Source organism: Grampus griseus (genome assembly GCF_964374135.1).
Source record: "Grampus griseus genome assembly, chromosome: 16".
Taxonomy (NCBI): domain Eukaryota; kingdom Metazoa; phylum Chordata; class Mammalia; order Artiodactyla; family Delphinidae; genus Grampus; species Grampus griseus.
Window position 1 is genome coordinate 51689920 of NC_139010.1, and position 18959 is coordinate 51708878.

General features: G+C 39.4%; 1 protein-coding gene across 2 annotated transcripts in view; it reads left to right on the forward strand.

The window, feature by feature from the left end:
* Window positions 1-266: 266 nt before the first annotated feature.
* Window positions 267-18959, forward strand: part of HECTD2 (HECT domain E3 ubiquitin protein ligase 2) — a 77162-nt gene continuing 58469 nt past the window's right edge. For both annotated transcript variants that reach the window (XM_082674317.1, XM_082674318.1), the window contains exons 1-2: window positions 267-439; window positions 12693-12822. In XM_082674317.1, the coding sequence (XP_082530443.1) occupies window positions 302-439; window positions 12693-12822 (268 nt within the window). In that variant the 5' untranslated portion in view covers window positions 267-301. The remainder of the gene's footprint in view (window positions 440-12692; window positions 12823-18959) is intronic.

An 18959-nucleotide genomic window follows, 5' to 3' on the forward strand; every position in this document is an offset into this window, starting at 1 on the left:
ACGCGCGACCCGCGAGCCCAGCACGGGGCGGGGCGGGGGCGATTGAGGAGAGCAGCAGGCGGGAGCGGCTGGCGGGTGGAGCGAGCGGGGGCGGGGGCGGGGCATCCGGGCGCGCGCGCGGTGCGGGTGCGCGGCGGGTGCGCGGGCGCGGGCGCGGGCGCGGGCGGGGGCGGAGCGGCGGCTGAGGTTGGACGCGACGGCGCAGAGCCCTCTCGCGGCCGCGGCGGCAGCAGCGCCAGCCCCAGCAGCAGCCCGGCCGCCGCTGCCGCCGCCGCCTAGCGCTCCCGCTGCTCAGCTTGACATGAGTGAGGTGGATCGGGTGCCCTCGCCCGCCGCGCCGCCGGCTGTGGCGGCGACTGCGCCCGAGGAGAAGAAAGGGAAGGAACCGGAGCGCGAGAAGCTGCCGCCCATCGTGTCGGCTGGCGCCGGTGCGACTGCGGTAGGTGCCGGGCGGGGGCCGCGGGGCGCCCCGACGGCAGGTCGGGACGGGGGGAGAGGGGTGCCCGGGGACCCGCGTATCCTCCGGGGAGCTCCGGACCCGCCCGGGGAGAAGCGCTCAGGCTCCCCTTTCTCGGGCCGAAATCAAAGAGTTGTGCCTCGTGGGCAGCCGTGATCACTTCGCGATCTGCACCTTCCACCCTCGGGAAATGTCGGGGTGGCCGGATACGCTGGCTGTTTTCGGTTATTTTCTGGCTTGGGGGGTTCCCACTCTCTCTAAGGAAATGACCAGCATCTTGGAGTCGGCATCATCTGTTGGATAAGGATAAGGTGTCAGGCAGGCGGGAGTGGGTTTTCCGCTGAGCTTGGGAGAGCGAATATTTCCCCCTTTTCCTCGCTTTTCTTTCCGTTCCCCCTTCAGATTGAACAGTCTGCGGCGAGTTTCCACCTAATTGTGACCTTTCCGTTACTGTCAGCCTCGATGGTGGTTTTATTTTTCATATGATACAGGCGTGTGACGTAAGGTGGGGAAGCATTTTTAACCTTTTATTTAAACTCAAGTGATCTAAGCTTCACGGGGATGATTTCCCAGATGGATTTTTTTAAGGATTATTTGGAGAGCGCTCTCAGGCTTCAAACTACATATTGCCAGATGATGTAATGGGACAGCCCCTCTTCCCCGTTTCTACTGGTGGTTTTGACTGTTTACTTTGGAGCACACACACAAAATTAACCTCTGATTTTTGAGATTTTTATTTGACATCATATTTAAATACTTCTTGAAACTTTAGTACATTTAAAGCGCATGACTTGTCATGCAGCCGTGCATGACAAAATGGTAAAAGTTTAGAGACCATGGTACATTTTGTTTATTCCTGCTTGCAATTCATTTCTTAAAACCTCCCTCTTAAATGACTAAGAACTTACTAAAATAGCTCACTCTAATTTAAAGTATTATAGGAATAATGTTTTGATTTGGTAGGTTTTTCGAAAATGTCTAAGGACTGTGAACTGGAAATTGTTAGAACAAGCTCTTTACGTTAAATGAGCACAGCAGAGTGTAGACAGTGATAAAATGACACTTTAAAAAATTAGTACAGTTGATTGATAAGTTGGAGTTGTGGGTAGAAATTACCTTGGGAAATGCTTTGAAGGAATTTGTCACCCAACTGCTTGTAGACCCAGTTCTTGCTGTTGGTTTCCTGGGCTTTCAGAGCTTATCTGGGAAGTTCTTAACTGGCAAATAGGCAGTGTTTCAACAGTTCATTTCTAAGTCAGTTTAAAACAGTGAATGCATACATGCTTATAGGAACAGTTATGTGAATGAATTTAGGTCCTCAAGTAAGCACGCTCCCCCAAACTTATTTATTTCTGTGTAATTGAAAAACTGAAGGCTTGAAATAAAAACTTGGAGAAATTGATACAGTGTGGATACAGGTCTACAGACTGTTATCTGAAACCTTGGGGCTTTGAAATTCAGAGTTCTTCGGATTTTAGAAAGGTAATTCAGTACCTATATTATGTATAATATCCACAGTGGGGTCCTGGCCATTTCCCCATAATCAAGCATATTAACAGCTCTGCAGTGAAATGTATGTGTTGTTCACACCAAATGAGGTAAGGTCTATAAGTAGCTTCCTGTCAGTTCAGCTCAGGTTGGATTGTCGGAGAGTTCAGATCAGGTACATGTTTTATCACCAAATAAGCTCTTTCAGTTTGAAAAGCTTAGAGGATTTTGGAAGTGTAATAAAGGAATATGGACTTGTACTACTAGACAAACAGAAGAATAGAGTGCAAGAAGTTTTTTAAGATCTTGAATAAAGCCTTGAAAAGACCGGTTAAATCAGAAGAGGATACAAATGAATAGCAACACTTGAGATTTCTGAAGGCAGTTTCTGGTGCCTTACAAGCAGGGTTGGTAGCATTGTTTTTTTGTTTTTTTAAGTGACATTCAGAATTTAAGCCTCTTAGAAATGACAGAGGTTTATCATTAGCACTGATGTTCTGAGTCACATCAGGAGAGAAAAGGACTTAGGTTTTGCAGCAAGAGTTAGGAGAGCAAGGGAGAGATGAGCAACTTATCGATGATGATATGTGGTATGTATTTGTCAGAGATTTCTAGAGCTGGAATTCTGAGCTATAGCAGTGTAAAGCCTTAGTCAAGAAAATCTGTGCTTGGTCCTCCAGAGGGCGAGAAAAGCAGGGAGCTGGCACAATGTCCGATTTCATCTGTAGGTGGAGAATGCCTTGGTGTGGGGGGCAGGGAAAGACAGCTTGTGGCCTGCTTGGTTGTTTTCCAGCCTCCATGTGGATCAAATAGAGCTTCTGGAGGTTTGCTTAGGAACCTGATTGCCATCAATAACTTATCTCTTTGAACCATTTTAGTGATTCTTCCTTTTTGCCCCAGGTTAACAGCTCTTTCTATGTAGTTTGAGTTTATGACTCAATTACTGTAGCCCTACAGTACTAGCTTTTTCCAATAATCATTGTATCACATTTCTGTGAGAGTTTGGAAATAGTTTAGAGTGACGGTTCCCTGAAATAAGTAGAAGGTCAGGTTATGATGACCCCAATTAAGCTTAAAGAGTTGGGATTGTATCCCAAAATTTTTTAAAAAGGTGCAGGGGTGGGATTGAGGGTGCAGGAAAGAACAGGCCTAACATGATTGATCCTAAGACTGCCTAAGTGTGCAGGAAGTCCATTCTAGCCAGCAAGTGCCTAACACGGTGGTCTCAAACCTGGCCATCATTGCCCAGGCCCGAATGCAGGCCAGTTAAATCAATTTCTGGGAGTGGGGCTCAGGCATCTTCTTTTTTTAAATTCTCAGGTGTAGCTAAGATTGAAAATTGACGCTCTGTGTAGTGAATTAAAAGCTCCTTGGAGTCTGTATTTTAAGTACACTGCCCCGAGTCTGCTTAGTTAATGGAGCAGCATTTGAAATGGAGTAGTGAAAGGTATGGGTTAAGTGAATGAGGCACAGCAGAAATCAGACTTAGTGGGGAATTGAGAGAAATGGCAGCAAAGGTGGTTCTAGTTAGAGGTGCTCACAGGTCCAAGATAGAGCCCTCAGAGGCCTCTCAGTGTTCGGGGTTGGCCTTGCTGCTGTGGAGAGGTGATGTAGGCCTACAGAGCTAAGGGGAATAAGGAATATGAAGGGCTAACGATGTGAATATTTACTGAAGTTGACAGATTAGAGTGGAGAAGAATATTATAAAGTAGTTGCTGCTGTAATACAGAAGTTAGAAAAAATTGGTGAATGGGGAAGAGGAAAAGGGTGAAAGGAGGAGCAGATAATAGTGATGAGTGAGGATGAGTTTGTCTACTTCATCATTTAAGTCAGGTGAGAAGAGAAAGGGAGATTCTCCATGGCATAGGGTTCAAGAAAGAGCTAGACTTTACTTAGGTCAGGGAGGTGAAAGGAAACGGAGGAAATCATTTTAGGATGGTAAAGGGAAGTTTGCCCACAGTGAAGGTCAGGAGACTTGTCAAGCAGAGGGAAGGTGAGAGCAAAGCTTAAGGTATGTGGAGAGGATTTGGTAGGAAGTCAGTAACAAGAGTGAGAAGTTTGTACTTGTTGTGTCAGGAGTGTTTAAAGGGGCTTGATGGAACCTCTGGGCCAAAATGTAACTACCAATTATTGAACATCTATTATGTTGAGCTTTGGGCTAGATGCTACAGAAAACACAAAGTTTAAAAAAAAAAAAGATTCCTGCCTCAGGGTAGGCAGGGCTGACACATGAAAACACAGCAAAGCAAAGCAATGTGTAAAAGCCACCATGTGCCATAGAAACAATTTGCTCTGTAGGAGATCAGAGAAAGGATATCAGTGGGTGCAGAACTGTAAAGAAAGGGCTTAAAGTAAAGGTAATTATTTAGGCTGGCTGGCCATTGAAGGATGATAGGATTTGGATGGGCAAAAGCAAGTGGGAAAAGTAATCCAGTGGGGAAAACAATGTGAACGAGACTTAAAGGGAAGAATTAGGGAGTAATAAAGTAAGCCCAATGGGAGCATGCTGGCAACTTGTGGGAGGTAAGTGAGATTGCATGGGGGCTGGACCAAATCAGCAGGTGGGGAAGTTGGGACTTTTTTTTTCCTGTTCTTAGCAGGAAACCATTGGAGTTTCTTAAATAGAGGAACAACATAATGAAATTAGTGGTAGTAATTAGAGGTAGTTAGACTGGAGGAGGAAGGAGAAAGAGGGCAAGGAAGGAGCTCTGCAGTTCATACTGGAGATCATGGGGCATCCGTTAGAGTTGTGGCCATGTGATAAGGTATAAGGGATGGAAGAATCCACACGAAGTGGAATCTAGTGGAACCTAGATAACAGGGATGAAAGAGAAGGAAGATTAATAAAGAAAAAGGATTCTAAAGTTTGCAGATGAGTTCTCTCAGAGAAAAACATTTACGTAAAAAGGCCAACAGCATTCCAAATAAATGTGTATGTGTGAACTTCGATAAAACTTGCCCATCTAGGTGTTTGGAACAAACTTATTTTTGGAAAATTTTGTACCCTTTTCAAACGAGATGAGATGGGAAAGAATGAAGGCTATGGTGGTAAAAGTGTCTTAAGCAATTTAATAAACCACAGATATTACAAAAATGCATCATTTATGCATATGTGTAATACATATAGATAATACAAGTGATTGCCACCATTTACTTCAGTACCTACTCTGTGCCAGGCATTTTCCATGAATCTTTCATCTAGTCAGTTAGTGCAACCAAAGCCAATCACCTAACTGCTGTGACCATGAGGAAGATACTGTTCCCACTTAACAGGAATCTGAGAGTCAGGTTATGTGTAGTATACCTTGCCAGAGGGTAAAATGGCTAGTAAGGGGCAGAGCTCGGTTTCAATTGAGACTTTTCTGGCTCAAAAAAATGCCATGCTCTTTGCCTTATTCCACGTACTCTGTATCTGTGGTCAGAGACCGTGGGGTTCAAAGAACCCGTACCTATAGCAGTATTTCCTAGTTTAGAAGAAAGGATGTGGCCCAGGGACAAATTTGTTCAAAACTTTGTTCCTAGAGATAGAACTGTTATGGGAGAGAAATATGTATTCTAGAATATCTGATAATATCAGTTTTAATTATGGTATGAATGTATCATTAAATTCTATGTAAAATAAAGCAATCTCATTAAAGAAGAGTGATCAGAGATTCATAAGACACAAAAAGGGAAGGCTGTCGCTACATAAATACATAACCAAGGTGTGTCTAATTTTGAGTGGGTTGTAAAGTCGTCTGCCAACTTTTTTTTTAATTGCAAAGCCACATTGTAGTTGCTACTTATCCTCCCATTCAAAATTAACTCAGGATGTTAGGACATGAATAATTTGACTATATTTACAGTTGAAGAAAAATGGTCATTATAAGTTACAAACCAGGGGCTTCCCTGGTGGTGCAGTGGTTGAGAATATGCCTGCCAATGCAGGAGACACGGGTTTGAGCCCTGGTCTGGGAAAATCCCACATGCCGCGGAGCATCTAGGCCTGTGCGCCACAACTACTGAGCCTGCGCGTCTGGAGCTTGTGTTCCGCAACAAGAGAGGCCGCGACAGTGAGAGGCCTGCGCGCCGCGATGAAGAGTGGCCCCCGCTCGCTGCAACTAGAAAAAGCCCTCGCACAGAAACGAAGACCCAACACAGCCAAAAATAAATAAATAAATTAATTAATTAATTAATGAAAAAAAAAAGAATCTGCCTGCCAATGCAGGGGACACAGGTTTGAGCCCTGGTCTGGGAAGATCCCACATGCTGTGGAGCCACTAAGCCCGTGCACCACAACTACTGAGCCTGCGCTCTAGAGCCCGTGAGCCACAACTAGTGAGCCCGCAAGCCACAACTACTGAAGCCCGTGTGCCTAGAGCCCGTGCTCCTCAACAAGAGAAGCCACCGTAATGAGAAGCCCGTGCACAGCAATGAAGACCCAACACAGCCAAAAATAAATAAATTTATTTATTTATTTAAAAAAAAACATAACTTATGAACCAGAGAACCTCTAGAAGTGTCCAGTATGATACTGCCTTGCTATTTGTAGCTCCCTTTCTATAAAATGGGGAAAATAGTAATAGAACTTACCTCACAGGGTAGATAAGAAGACTAACTTAGTTAATACACATAAAGTATTTAAGAAAGAGCCTTGACAAAGTAAGCATTCACATAAGCCAGCCAGCCCTTTCCCATCCTGTCCTGTGGCTTCAGTACTTTCCTTTACAAGCTTTCTTGGTTTTTTTTTTTTTTGGCTGCGACTTGCACGCATCTTGCGGGATCTTGGTTCCCTGACTAGGGGTCAGACCCGGGCCACAGCAGTGAAAGCCCCGAATCCTAACCACTAAGCCACTAGGGAACTGCTTTAGAACCTTCTTTATCAAGCCTCAAGCTCTACAGATACCACCTTTATCAACCTACCTGCACCACCCCCCCTACACACACACACACACACACACACACACACACACACACACACACACACACACACACACACACGGGCCCTCTCTGAATTAAGGGATGTCATGCGCTCTCTGAACTCTTCAGGACTGGGGTATGGTACATATGAATTTTTCTGAAAGGGAACAGTAATGGCTTCAGAAAGGGGTACTGCTCACTGTTCCAGTGTAGCAGCTTAGTCTGGCATAGTGTACGGAAATTAACTTGCTTATATTTACTTGAATTGAGGAAGAGAGAGTAGCAAAAGATCAACAGAAGATGAATGAAGAAGGAGGTGGAGCTGAGAAAGCTCTGGAAAGTTTGGATTTTTCTACTTTTTCTCCTGTGATAAGGATCCCTTCTTGCACTATAAAAATGTTAGACTGCTAAGCCTTATATGAATAACTAGTTGTTCTTAAGTTGATATTTATAACTTGGTGACAGTTTAGTAAGCAGTCAAAAAACATTTTGCAGGGAATAATTATAATAAATGTCTGTGCCTTTTAAAAATAGAAACTATTAAAATTTTACTAATTCACCTTAATTGAAAAGTCATTGTGAAGTTTGAACCTAGTCATTAAAGAAAGCTGTGTTTCAAATTAACTTGGTTTTGATCCAGACATTTTTATTAAAGAACAGTAAATTGGTTGAGAATTGTGACTACCTCAAATCACACATTTTAAAAGTAGTATTTTATCCTATAATGGTAATCTGTTGATGCAATTTCCTTTTTTCCCATCTTGTGAAGTAAGTGAATAAAATCACCCAAGCCAGTTTGCCTTTCTGATAAGCAAACACTGAAATTTCTGAGCATCAGGACTAACGTTTCCTTTGTATTAAGTAGAGTTAGTTTTCAGTTATCTGTAAGGTCAATCGCATTGTGATTTTTTTTTTTTTTGAGTGTTAAAGTTTTGTTTCAGAATCCACATCCTTCCTAGTCTCCTTTGAAAGATGTGGTTTATATCACTTAAAGAAAGCAATTTCACTGGGGCCGGTGCTATTTAGTTGGGGAGGGAGATTCTTCACACCTTGAAAGTAGCCAACTTTTCACATCTTAGTAGAAGGTTATAGAGCACTGATTTTATAACCTAGTATCCTAATAAGGAACTGTGAAAAAACATACAAAAAAGAAGAACAAAATACCTCTACCCAGGAACAGGGCCTAAAATAGTCTCCTTTGTAGACTCTAAATACAGTTAAGGCCTCTCATCTGGTGTGGCCCTAACTGGTAGTTTAGGTCAGTTTATTTTAAAAGTTGGTAAAGCAAAGTATATTCAGTGCTTTTTATTTTAACTTAAAACATATAAATGTACATTTGTTCACCAATCTTTTGACATAGTAACATTTGCTCAGTATCTCAGGAAGCCACTCAAGTCTTTTGTAAAGTAGTTTTTCTATGCACCATAGGTATTCCCTGGACTCATTGAGACTGAAGGATCCCTGCTTTATATTAAGAGCACTTAATGTATTGCTGAACTATTCATCTTTGGGTTTGAAAAATAAATTTCATTGAGGTGTGACCAAAGTGTACAGATTGCCATTGTCCGTATATACATATCTGAAATGACCAAAGCAAGAAACTCAGTTTTTATTACTTCAGATATCTTTGATTGTTCGTCTATATTTTATACCGTATTTAAATTTGCTACCTGTCCAGCAAATCTTTTCTTCCAGAATGATGCAGGGAAATGATGAAATCAGAATAATAATTCTGTCCTAATTCCTAAGATTGTATGTTGGATTGGATCTAGTTTAGGAAAGTATTCTTTCATCTATATCAGCTCTGTCCAATAGAAATAGAATGTGAACCACGTACATAATTTAAAGTTTTCTAATAGCCACATTAAAAGGAATAAAAATAAAGACGTAAAATAAATTTTAATAATGTATTTTATTTAATACAGTATATCAAGAAACTTACCATTTCAACATTTAATCAATATAGACGTTTAATGAGATATTTTATCTCTTCTTCATACTAAGCCTTTGAACACTGTGTATTTTACACTTACTAGCACATTTCAAGTGCTCAGTAGCAAATGGTTATTAGTGCAAATTTAAATGTTGTCTTCTTGTTCTCCCAAGATTTCTTAGATTCATTCTTCGTTCTAATTACTGTTTATTCCTACTGCAGCAGTCCTCAACATGTGGTCCTCAACATCCTTTTAAATGTCCATGAGGTCAAAACTACCTTTTTAACGATACTGGGATGTTATTTGTGTTGCCTTGTTCTCTCTCATTCTCTCGAGTGTACGGTGTAGTTTTCTGTGTGACACATGATATTGCAACAAACTGAATGCAGAAACAGATAGAAAAATAGATTTGCAAAATGTAAACCATGCCACTCTTCTCACTGATTTTTGTTTGGGAAAATAGTTAATTGTCCATAAATGGGTTTATTCTATTTTAAAAGGAATTGTACGTACATACAGTAATTTTTAAGAATGCAGAGAGGTCCTGAAACTAGAAAGTTTGAGAACCACTATGCTAGTGTATGTAGAATTTCCTTTGTATTATTACCATTAATGCTTTTTATTTGGTATTACTGATGACAGATATTCTACATAAGTGAATTTTCCAACTAGCCAAGTGTTGTTGGACATTTTAGAATACCCAGTCATTGACTGTATGGAACATTTTCTGAAATAACATTATGTACATCTCTTCTCAAATAGAAGATACTGAACATAATTTAACATATCCTGGTGACTGGATCCCCTATGACAACTTTGCACAGCCAACTAAACCAAAGAGCTCTATGGAGAATCCATCTACCTGTGCATTTGTGTGTGTTGTCTCTATAGTAAATAAAACTTCTGCCAGTCTCACTTATCTAATAGCTAGAATGCAACATTAATTTTTACTTGATATGATTTAAAATGCTAGCATTTCCAGCTGGTTGCAAAGCTAGTAGTTTAAAATATGTTGTGAATAATGAATTTTGTAAACATTACAAAATAATGAATTTTGTAAACAGTTAAAAAAATTTTACTTCAGGTACTCTAATATAGTGAGATATTATGACTTTAAAAAGTGTTTCATGATGGAACAGAGCCAGCAATTATTCTTTTATCAAAGATTGGTTTAGGGACTTCCCTGGCGTGCATTGGTTAGGACTGCACGGCGTCCACTGCAGGGGGCAGTTATAACAAGGAATGATATACTTTTTCAAATGTATAGGCTATTTTAATTTTATTTTTCTAATTAGCTAGGTCTGTGAACTTGAGCATATTGTTTTAATTTACCAAGATTATGCAAATTATGTAATTTACAAAGACTTTTATAGAAAAGTATTGCATATCACTATTTATTAATCTCTTTCTCCAATTTTCTCTGTCCTCCTTGGGAATCTACATCTCTGTTAGAGATTAGAACTGATAGTTGTTAAATGGCTTTATTGATTGAATCAGTTACTTGTGGGTTCTTTTTTTAATTATTTGAAGATTCCACAAGTGAACCAAGCAATGTTCTTTGGGATCTCCTTTTATTAAGAAGGAGTAGAGGAAGGGGGAGAAAAATAAAATAAAATATTGAGTCTTTTCCAGATTGCTAGAATATCAAAGATTTTCCTAAAGTACAGTTAGTTTTTCTGCTTATGTTAATTTCCTCTGGTTAGGTGAGTTGCTCCTGAAGCTATTATATTTCATTCAGCATATATCTATAAAAGTAGAGAAGATAACATCAACCACAAGAGTTGTGAAAACAGGCTGATATATGTAACATACTTCCTATCGCATGATAAATCCTTAATAAGTGATAGCTACTGTAGTGAGAAACTCTGAGCTATAGTGGTTTAAGAATACAGACATTAAGGTTATTCAGACTAGAGTTTGAATTCCCACTTCCCAGCTCTGTGAACTTCGGCATGGTACTTCAGTTTCCTCATTTGTAAAATGAAGTGTAAATATGCAACTCATAGGAATGTTGTATTAAAGCACCTAATATAATAGTAGGCATATACCTAGTACTCAATACATGACTTGTTTTAGTGAGTTATTATCATAGGAGTAACCATTTGTGAAACACTCAGCGTGTCATATGTTCTGTACAAGACCCTAGATGACGTTGTCTGTGATTCTGAAACTTCAGATTCATATCCTACATCTGTTAGAAGATGACTTTATTTCAGTTGGGCAATATGTTTAACTTTTTTTAGGCTGGATCATGTAGCCTAATCCTAACACAGAAATGTTGATTCAGACTTCACTGAGCCTAAATCTAGCCAAAAAGCAAGCAAAAACAAATAAAGCAAACAAACAAACAAACCCAAATTCTTTGAGCAGCCACAGATGTCACACACACAAAATCGCATATGTACTTTCCTTATGGAAGCATTCCTCAAGTTCTCATTTAGTGCCCCTCACATCTCTGTTGTTTTGTTAGCTGAATGACTTTAGGTGAGTCTCAATTCCATTTTCCTCATCTATGAAATAAAGGAGTTAAATAACTAATTTCTAGAAATCTCAAGTCCAGAAACTTTTAAATTCTATGTGTATAGCATCTGAATTTTTTATGGGTTATTTTTCTATACTAATCTCTTAAAAAGAAAAAACAATAAATTTACTCTGAAGTATAGGATCTATGCACAGGATTCCCTGGACGTCAAGCTCTGTGATGAATAAGGAATTTCTAGTCCAGCATGAAGGACCAGTATGACACCAATTATAATTTCAGTGGAATAATTTAAGTAAATCACAAGTATAAATAAGAGTGATTGATTTTTGTGGAAATGGTGACCACCAGAAAAAGCTTTGCAGAGAAGTTATGATAGAATGGGTTAGGCTGCATTTACAAGGTAGTCCCAAGTTTCAGTGTTTGAAAATTGTAAAGGTGCATTTATTGCTGATGGTATAATCTAATGTTGGTCAGCAGTGGCTCTGCCTCACATAGTGATTCGGGGACCCAAGCCAACGAATGCTCTAGCATCTCAGCTTGTAGCCTCTGGGATTATTACAGTAGAAGAAAATAGAGAGGAACTGGAGATTGTCCCACCAGCCTTAAATGCATCAGTACTTTCTGGTCCCAAAATGGCAGACATCACTTCTGCTTCTGGCCTGTTAGAATTAATCAGATGGCTGCATTTAGCTGTAAGAGAGTGGGCGATGTGGGAAAGTGAATATTTGGTGAGTGTAAATGTTTTTGCAACATGGCATCTGAGTTGATTCTAAAAAGCTAAGTGGAAATCAGTCTGGTAAATGAGGAAGGAGGAAATGAAAAACTCTCTACTCTGAAAGCAAAGAATGCCTAGCCATATTTTTCTTAAGTCCCCTTACACCCAAAGTCCAATCTCGTGTTTAGAGAAATAAATGAACTCTAAAAGATTTATCTTTTGACCTGAGCTTTTGAAGTTGCATCAAGACTAGAAAACCTTTAATCAATCAACCTGCGAAGTATCATATGCATGTTAACTACTGAAAAAATATTTGTGGAGGTCACAAAAACAGTGTTACCTAAATACCAAGTTAAAATAGCAGATAACATGAATGAAACGTGTACTGTGGGCAAGGAACTCTGCTCATTGTTTTACATGCATTATCTCAGTTAAACCTCACAGTAACCCTGTGAGGAAGGTACTGTTATTATCCCCATTTCCAAACTTTATCAACCTGTAAGCAGTTAGATGGCATGACTGTTTTCCTTTTATACTTAAAACAATTTGGTCCTGGAAAAGGTAAGTCAATAATATATACAGGTTTTATCTATCTATCTATCGTGCATCTATCATCAGATTAAAATCTCTATTTTAAATGTTTATGATTTTTGCAGTAAAATAATTTAAATAGAGTGACTAGGAATTATGCTGCAGTGTTAACTTTTCTGTTTTTAGGGTTTGGACAGGGGATCCAAAGGCCAGATTTCTACTTCCAGCAGTTTTATTTCAACTGTTAACCAGAAGAAAGAAGCTGCTGAAAACAGAAGTTCACCTACACATCTTGTTTTCCCTAACATCAAGAATGGTAAGAAATTTTTAATTTTAAAAATTAATGTAGTTACAATTATTAAAAGTATATGTAGTATGTGTATCTTGGCGCAAGTATATTATTGAACTATTAAAAAGTAGATTTTAATTATTCAATGTTGTTCTACTAGGTCTAGTTAGTTAATACAATAAAAAATAAGCTATAAATATTTACAGAAAGGAGCAAAATCATTATTTTTAGGTAATTGTTACCTAGAGTAAGAGAATCACATACAAAGCTCATGAATAAGAAAGTTTGGTTAGGGAGCCTGACACAATATAAACATACAAAAATTCAGTAGATTTCCTTTATTTGAGCAGTAATCAATCAGAAGAGTTGATGGAAAATATACGAAATATTTAGAAATAAACCAAGGAGAAAGTGAGCAAAACCTATACGAAGAAAAACTATGAAACTTTATCAAAAGACTAAAAGGTGGTTTGAACGGAAAAACTTAAATATCATAGAGATCTCAGATACACCCGATTTACTCTCTAACATTTAATGAATTTTTCAACAGTTTTTTAGGGGGAAACTTAAGAAAATGATGCTCTATTTGATTTATAAGAATAAATGAGAGAATGCAAGGAAAAGTAATGAGGGAACCCATTCCTTCGTATTACTATATATTATAAAGCTGTACCAATGGTAGGACTACCACCAAGGTAGCCAAATACATGGAGACGGATCAGTAAAACATAGTGTATATAAATGATATTAAATTATTCAAAAGATGGAATTAGGCCAACTAGCCAACTTTTTGAAAATGGTAACTTTAGATTTTTAAAAGCTACAAAAGTACTAGAAGAAAACACAGGAAATTGTTTTTATAATAAAATTCTTGGAATGATAGCAATGTGAACAGCCATAAAACAAAAAAATTGAAAAGTTTGAAGACATAAGAAAATTTGAAAGTTCTATAGGAATTTTAGAAGGTCATAAACAAAGTTAAAGTAAGATGTCATAGTCAGTGAAAACAAATCCTTGAATCATAGAGATCATTAATAAATCAGTAAAATGAACATTTCATTAGAAAAAAAGACAAAGTGTATGAACAGACCCATCAAAAAAGGAAATATGAATAATTAATACACGTGAAAGGATGCTCAGTCTCACTAGTATTAAAGGAAGTACAGATTAAAACAAGTAGTTAACATTTCCCTACTCAGTGGCAGAGAATGAAGACATGTGTATCTGTGGGGTTGTCTAGGGAGTGTGAAAATGGGCACTTTTATGAGTAGAGGGCTTGGAAATTGATACAACTTTTCTGGAGAGCAAATTATTTGACATACATTCAATTTTTAAAATGTTCATATACTCGCTGATCCAGTGTTACATTTCTAGGAATTTATTCTAAGGAAATAACGTATGTTGAAAGACCTATGGAAAGAATGTACATTGTTTATAATAGTGGTATTTGAAGCAATCTAAATGAATTGGTTGACTAAATTATGGTAATCCATATTGTAAATACCATGCTTTTATTAAGAGATGACAGGTGTATAAATTTTCTAGGAGAAATACTTATAATACATTGTAAAATGAAAAATGCAAATTACACAGTAATAGGTAGAATATGACTCCAGTTTTTTTAAGTGTGGGAAAACCTTTTATACTTCTTTGAGCAGAATAAAGAAGTATGGAAGGATGCCCACCAGCCTGTTAATGGTTTCCTCAGTAAAGTAGGATTGGGTGGATATTATTAATATGCTCGATTTCTTTATATAACTCTATATTGTTTTATCACAGGGAATATATACTACTTGCATAATTTTAAGTGCCCCTTGCCCTGTAATGAAACAAAACAAATCTGCAAAGGTTTAGATGTCCCTCACACCTGGACAAAAAACAACAAACCTCAGAATGTTTAAGGACCTTGTTCCTGGTAAATTGCTGTGTCCATAAGCTGCACATGGCATAAATTATTCTTCCGCATATTTTCTGTTGACACTCCAAAGGATTGCTAGACCTATTCTACACTCTTGCAAGTTAGCATTTATATTGTCTCATTTATCAACCTTTGCCTTTGATAATTTCTTTCTTCTTTTATTTATTTTTATTTTTTTATATTTTATTTTATTTATTTTTTTATACAGCAGGTTCTTATTAGTTATCTGTTTTATACATATTAGTGTATATATGTCAACCCCAATCTCCCAATTCATCCCACCACCACCACCACCCCTGCCCCACTTTCCCCCCTTGGTGTCCGTACATTTGTTCTCTACATCTGTGTCTCTATTTCTGCCTTGCAAACCAGTTCATCTGTACCATTTTTCTAGATTCCACATATATGCGTTAATGTACGATGTTTGTTTTTCTCTTTCGGACTTACTTCACTCTGTATGACAGTCTCTTGGTCCATCCACGTCTCTACAAATGACCCAATTTTGTTTCTTTTAATGTCTGAGTAATATTCCATTGTATATATGTACCACATCTTCTTTATCCGTTTGTCTATCAGTGGGCATTTAGGTTGCTTCCATGACCTGGCTATTGTAAATAGTGCTGCAGTGAACATTGGAGTGCATGTGTCTTTTTGAATTATGGTTTTCTCAGGGTATATGCCCAGTAGTGGGATTGCTGGGTCATATGGTGATTCTATTTTTAGTTTTTAAGGAACCTCCATACTGTTCTCCATAATGGCTCTATCAATTTACATTCCCACCAGCAGTACAAGAGGGTTCCCTTTTCTCCACACCCTCGCCAGCATTTGTTGTTCATAGATTTTCTGATGATGCCCATTCTAACCTGTGTGAGGTGATACCTCATTGTAGTTTTGATTTGCATTTCTCTAATAATTAGTGATGTTGAGCATCTTTTCATGTGCCTCTTGGCCATCTGTAGTCTTCTTTGGAGAAACATCTATTTAGGTCTTCTGCCCATTTTTTGACTGGGTTGTTGGTTTTTTTAATACTGAGCTGCATGAGCTGTTTGTATATTTTGGAGATTAATACTTTGTCCATTGATTCGTTTGCAAATATTTTCTCCCATTCTGAGGGTTGTCTTTTTGTCTTGTTTATAGTTTCCTTTGCTGTGCAAAAGCTTTTTAAGTTTCTTTAGATCCCATTTGTTTATTTTTGTTTTTATTTCCATAACTCTAGGAGGTGGGTCAAAAATGATCTTGCTGTGATTTATGTCATGGAGTGTTCTGCCTATGTTTTCCTCTAAGAGTTTGATAGTGTCTGGCCTTACATTTAGGTCTTTAATCCGTTTTGAGTTTATTTTTGTGTACGGTGTTAGGGAGTGTCCTAATTTCCTTCTTTTACATGTAGCTGTCCCGTTTTCCAGCACCACTTATTGAAGAGACTGCCTTTTCTCCATTGTATATCCTTGCCTCCTTTGTCATAGATTAGTTGGCCATAGGTGTGTAGGTTTATCTCTGGGCTTTCTATCCTGTTCCATTGATCAACATTTCTGTTTTTGTGCCAGTACCATATTGTCTTGATTACTGTAGCTTTGTAGTATAGTCTGAAGTCAGGGAGAGTGATTTCTCCAGGCCCGTTTTTTTCCCTCAAGATTGCTTTGGCTATTCGGGGTCTTTCTTCTTTTATTTGCATACACACATACAAGCATATTTCATTACCTCAGTCTTATTCTAAGGAGGCACCAGTGCCCGTATGTCACAGTCCTGCAACACACAACAAAACAAACTTATAATTGTGATACCATTATACCATAAATAAATAAAGTGAGCCTATTTGATGGGGGAGAGGAGTTGAGAGAGATGATTTCTATTTTAGACATGAACTAGATACTAACTGTAACCTTTATTTGTATAATATTTACAATTTAGGGAAACCTTTCATGTAATTTTCTTTGAGCAATCACATAAAATAGAATAGGTATTAGAATCGTTGCCATATAGTTTTCTGTTGCTGCTTAACGAATTATCACAAACCTAATGTCTTAAAAACAACACCATTTATTAGCTCACAGCTCTTTAAGTCAGAGGTCTTGGTGGGTGTGGCTGGGTTTTCTACTTGGGCGTCTCTCAAGGTGGAACCTGGGCTGGACTCTGGGGAAGAATCCTCCTCTGAGGTCCTCAGGTTGCTGGCAGAACTCACTGTATGCAGTTGAGACTGAGGTCCCGTCTCCTCGCTGACTGTCAGCCAGGGCTGCTCTCAGCTTCCAGGGACCCTCACAGGTTGCCACGGGCTGCCCCCAGGCCCTTTGGCTGTATCCCAGCCTACTGTTTCAGGCTGGCAGCAGGATCCCTTGTGTCGAATCCCCTTAGTACTTCCAGTGCCTCTGCCTTTGCCTTCTGCAACCAGTGGGAGAAAGCTCTCTACTTATAAAGGCCTCACGTTACAAGGTTTTGCCTACCTGGATAATCTCCCTATTTTAAGGTCAACCAGTTAGTAGCCTGAATTAGATCTGCACAACCCCTTTTGTCATGTTATGCAAGGTGATAGGATGGAACACCAGGAGGCTGAGAATCGTCCAGCCATCTTAAAATTCTGCTTCTCACACCCATAAGAGAATTGGCTCAGACAGGGTAAGTGACTTGGCCACAGTCATGCTGCTAAGTGACAGAACCACAATTCAATCCCACATTTTCTGACAACAGAACTCTTGTTCTGAGAGACAGAGGAAACTCCTGATTGACTTGTTTCTCTTGGCTGATTAATCATATCACGTTAATCACACAACTCTAATTACATCATCTCCATACTCCCTAGCTTCCAAAATTAAATAAAAATTTTTTACTTTGACATGCAACGATATTCGTAATATGACAGCTTTTCAACTTTATCTCCTGTCTTTCTCCTACATACTTACATTTCAACTATTCTCTGGGATGCCTCACACCTTTTTACCACAGAGTTTTTGCAATTTTTTCCCACTGCCTGGAACACTCTGTCCCCTCTTCTCTACCTGTCAGATCCTGTCTGTTCTTCAAAGCTACGTTTTTACTAAACCTTTACTGATTCTCCCTAACCAGATGTAATTCTTCCCTTCTTACAATTTAGGGGTTTTTTTCTCACCTCTTTTAGTCTCTCAACCTTGTGTAGTATCACTTGTGTACTTTAATCTCCTAGACTGTATGTTTCATGAGGGAATAAATACCTTTGTAACCCCTGCAGAGCCTAGGACAGTCCCCTTATTCATCAGGGGATCTTAGCATGTATTTATCGCATAGGGTGAAACAAGCGAGAACTCAGGACTGGAAAGAGCTGTGCAAGTGGGTGCACCAGAGCAGTATCAACAGCAGCCACATCAGCGACTTCATATAGTGCCCACTGCGTGCCGGGCACAATTCCAAGCACTGCACAGATATAGACTCCAGTAGTCCCTACAGCAGCCTGAGATAGGAATTATTTTCCTAGTCCAAGGGTAAGGAAACTTAAGCCACAGAGAGTTGTAAGTGCTTGCCCTGCATGAATTTATGTAGCTAATGAATGGCAGAAACAGAAAAAGGAAAAGAGAGTCAAAGGTAGTTTAAAAGAAGGAGAGTTGGTAAAAAGAAAAGGAAATGAGCCCTGAAGGAGCTAAGAGACCCAGGTTGTGCTATGACTTGGAAATTCAAGGGAAAAGAAAATTTAAAGAAGAGGATTTAGTCAATAATGCCATTGGTAAGAGAGGACAAGATGAGTAAGCACTGCGGCAGAGCCAAGGATTTGTTGGTTAATGGGTTTATGGTGACTTTGAGAACAGTTTCAGTAGGATGGGATGAGGAGAATTCAAATTGTAAAAAGTTAAGGGTAGATCTAATTAAGGCTGCTAATTGGTTGACCTTAAAATATGGAGATTATCCAGGTAGGCAAAACCTTGTAACGTGAGGCCTTTACAAGCAGAGAGCTTTCTCCCACTGGTTGCAGAAGACAAAGGCAGAGGCACTGGAAGCACTAAGGGGATTCGACACAAGGGATCCTGCTGCCAGCCCTGAAACAGTAGGCTGGGATACCGCCAAAGGGCCTGGGGGCAGCCCGTGGCAACCTGTGAGGGTCCCTGGAAGCTGAGAGCAGCCCTGGCTGACAGTCAGCGAGGAGACGGCACCTCAGCCTCAACTACAAACAGTGAGTTCCGCCAGCAACCTGAGGACCTTGGAGGAGGATTCTTCCCCAGAGTCCAGCCCAGGTTCCACCTTGAGAGACCCCCAAGTAGAAAACCGAGCCACACCCACCAAGACC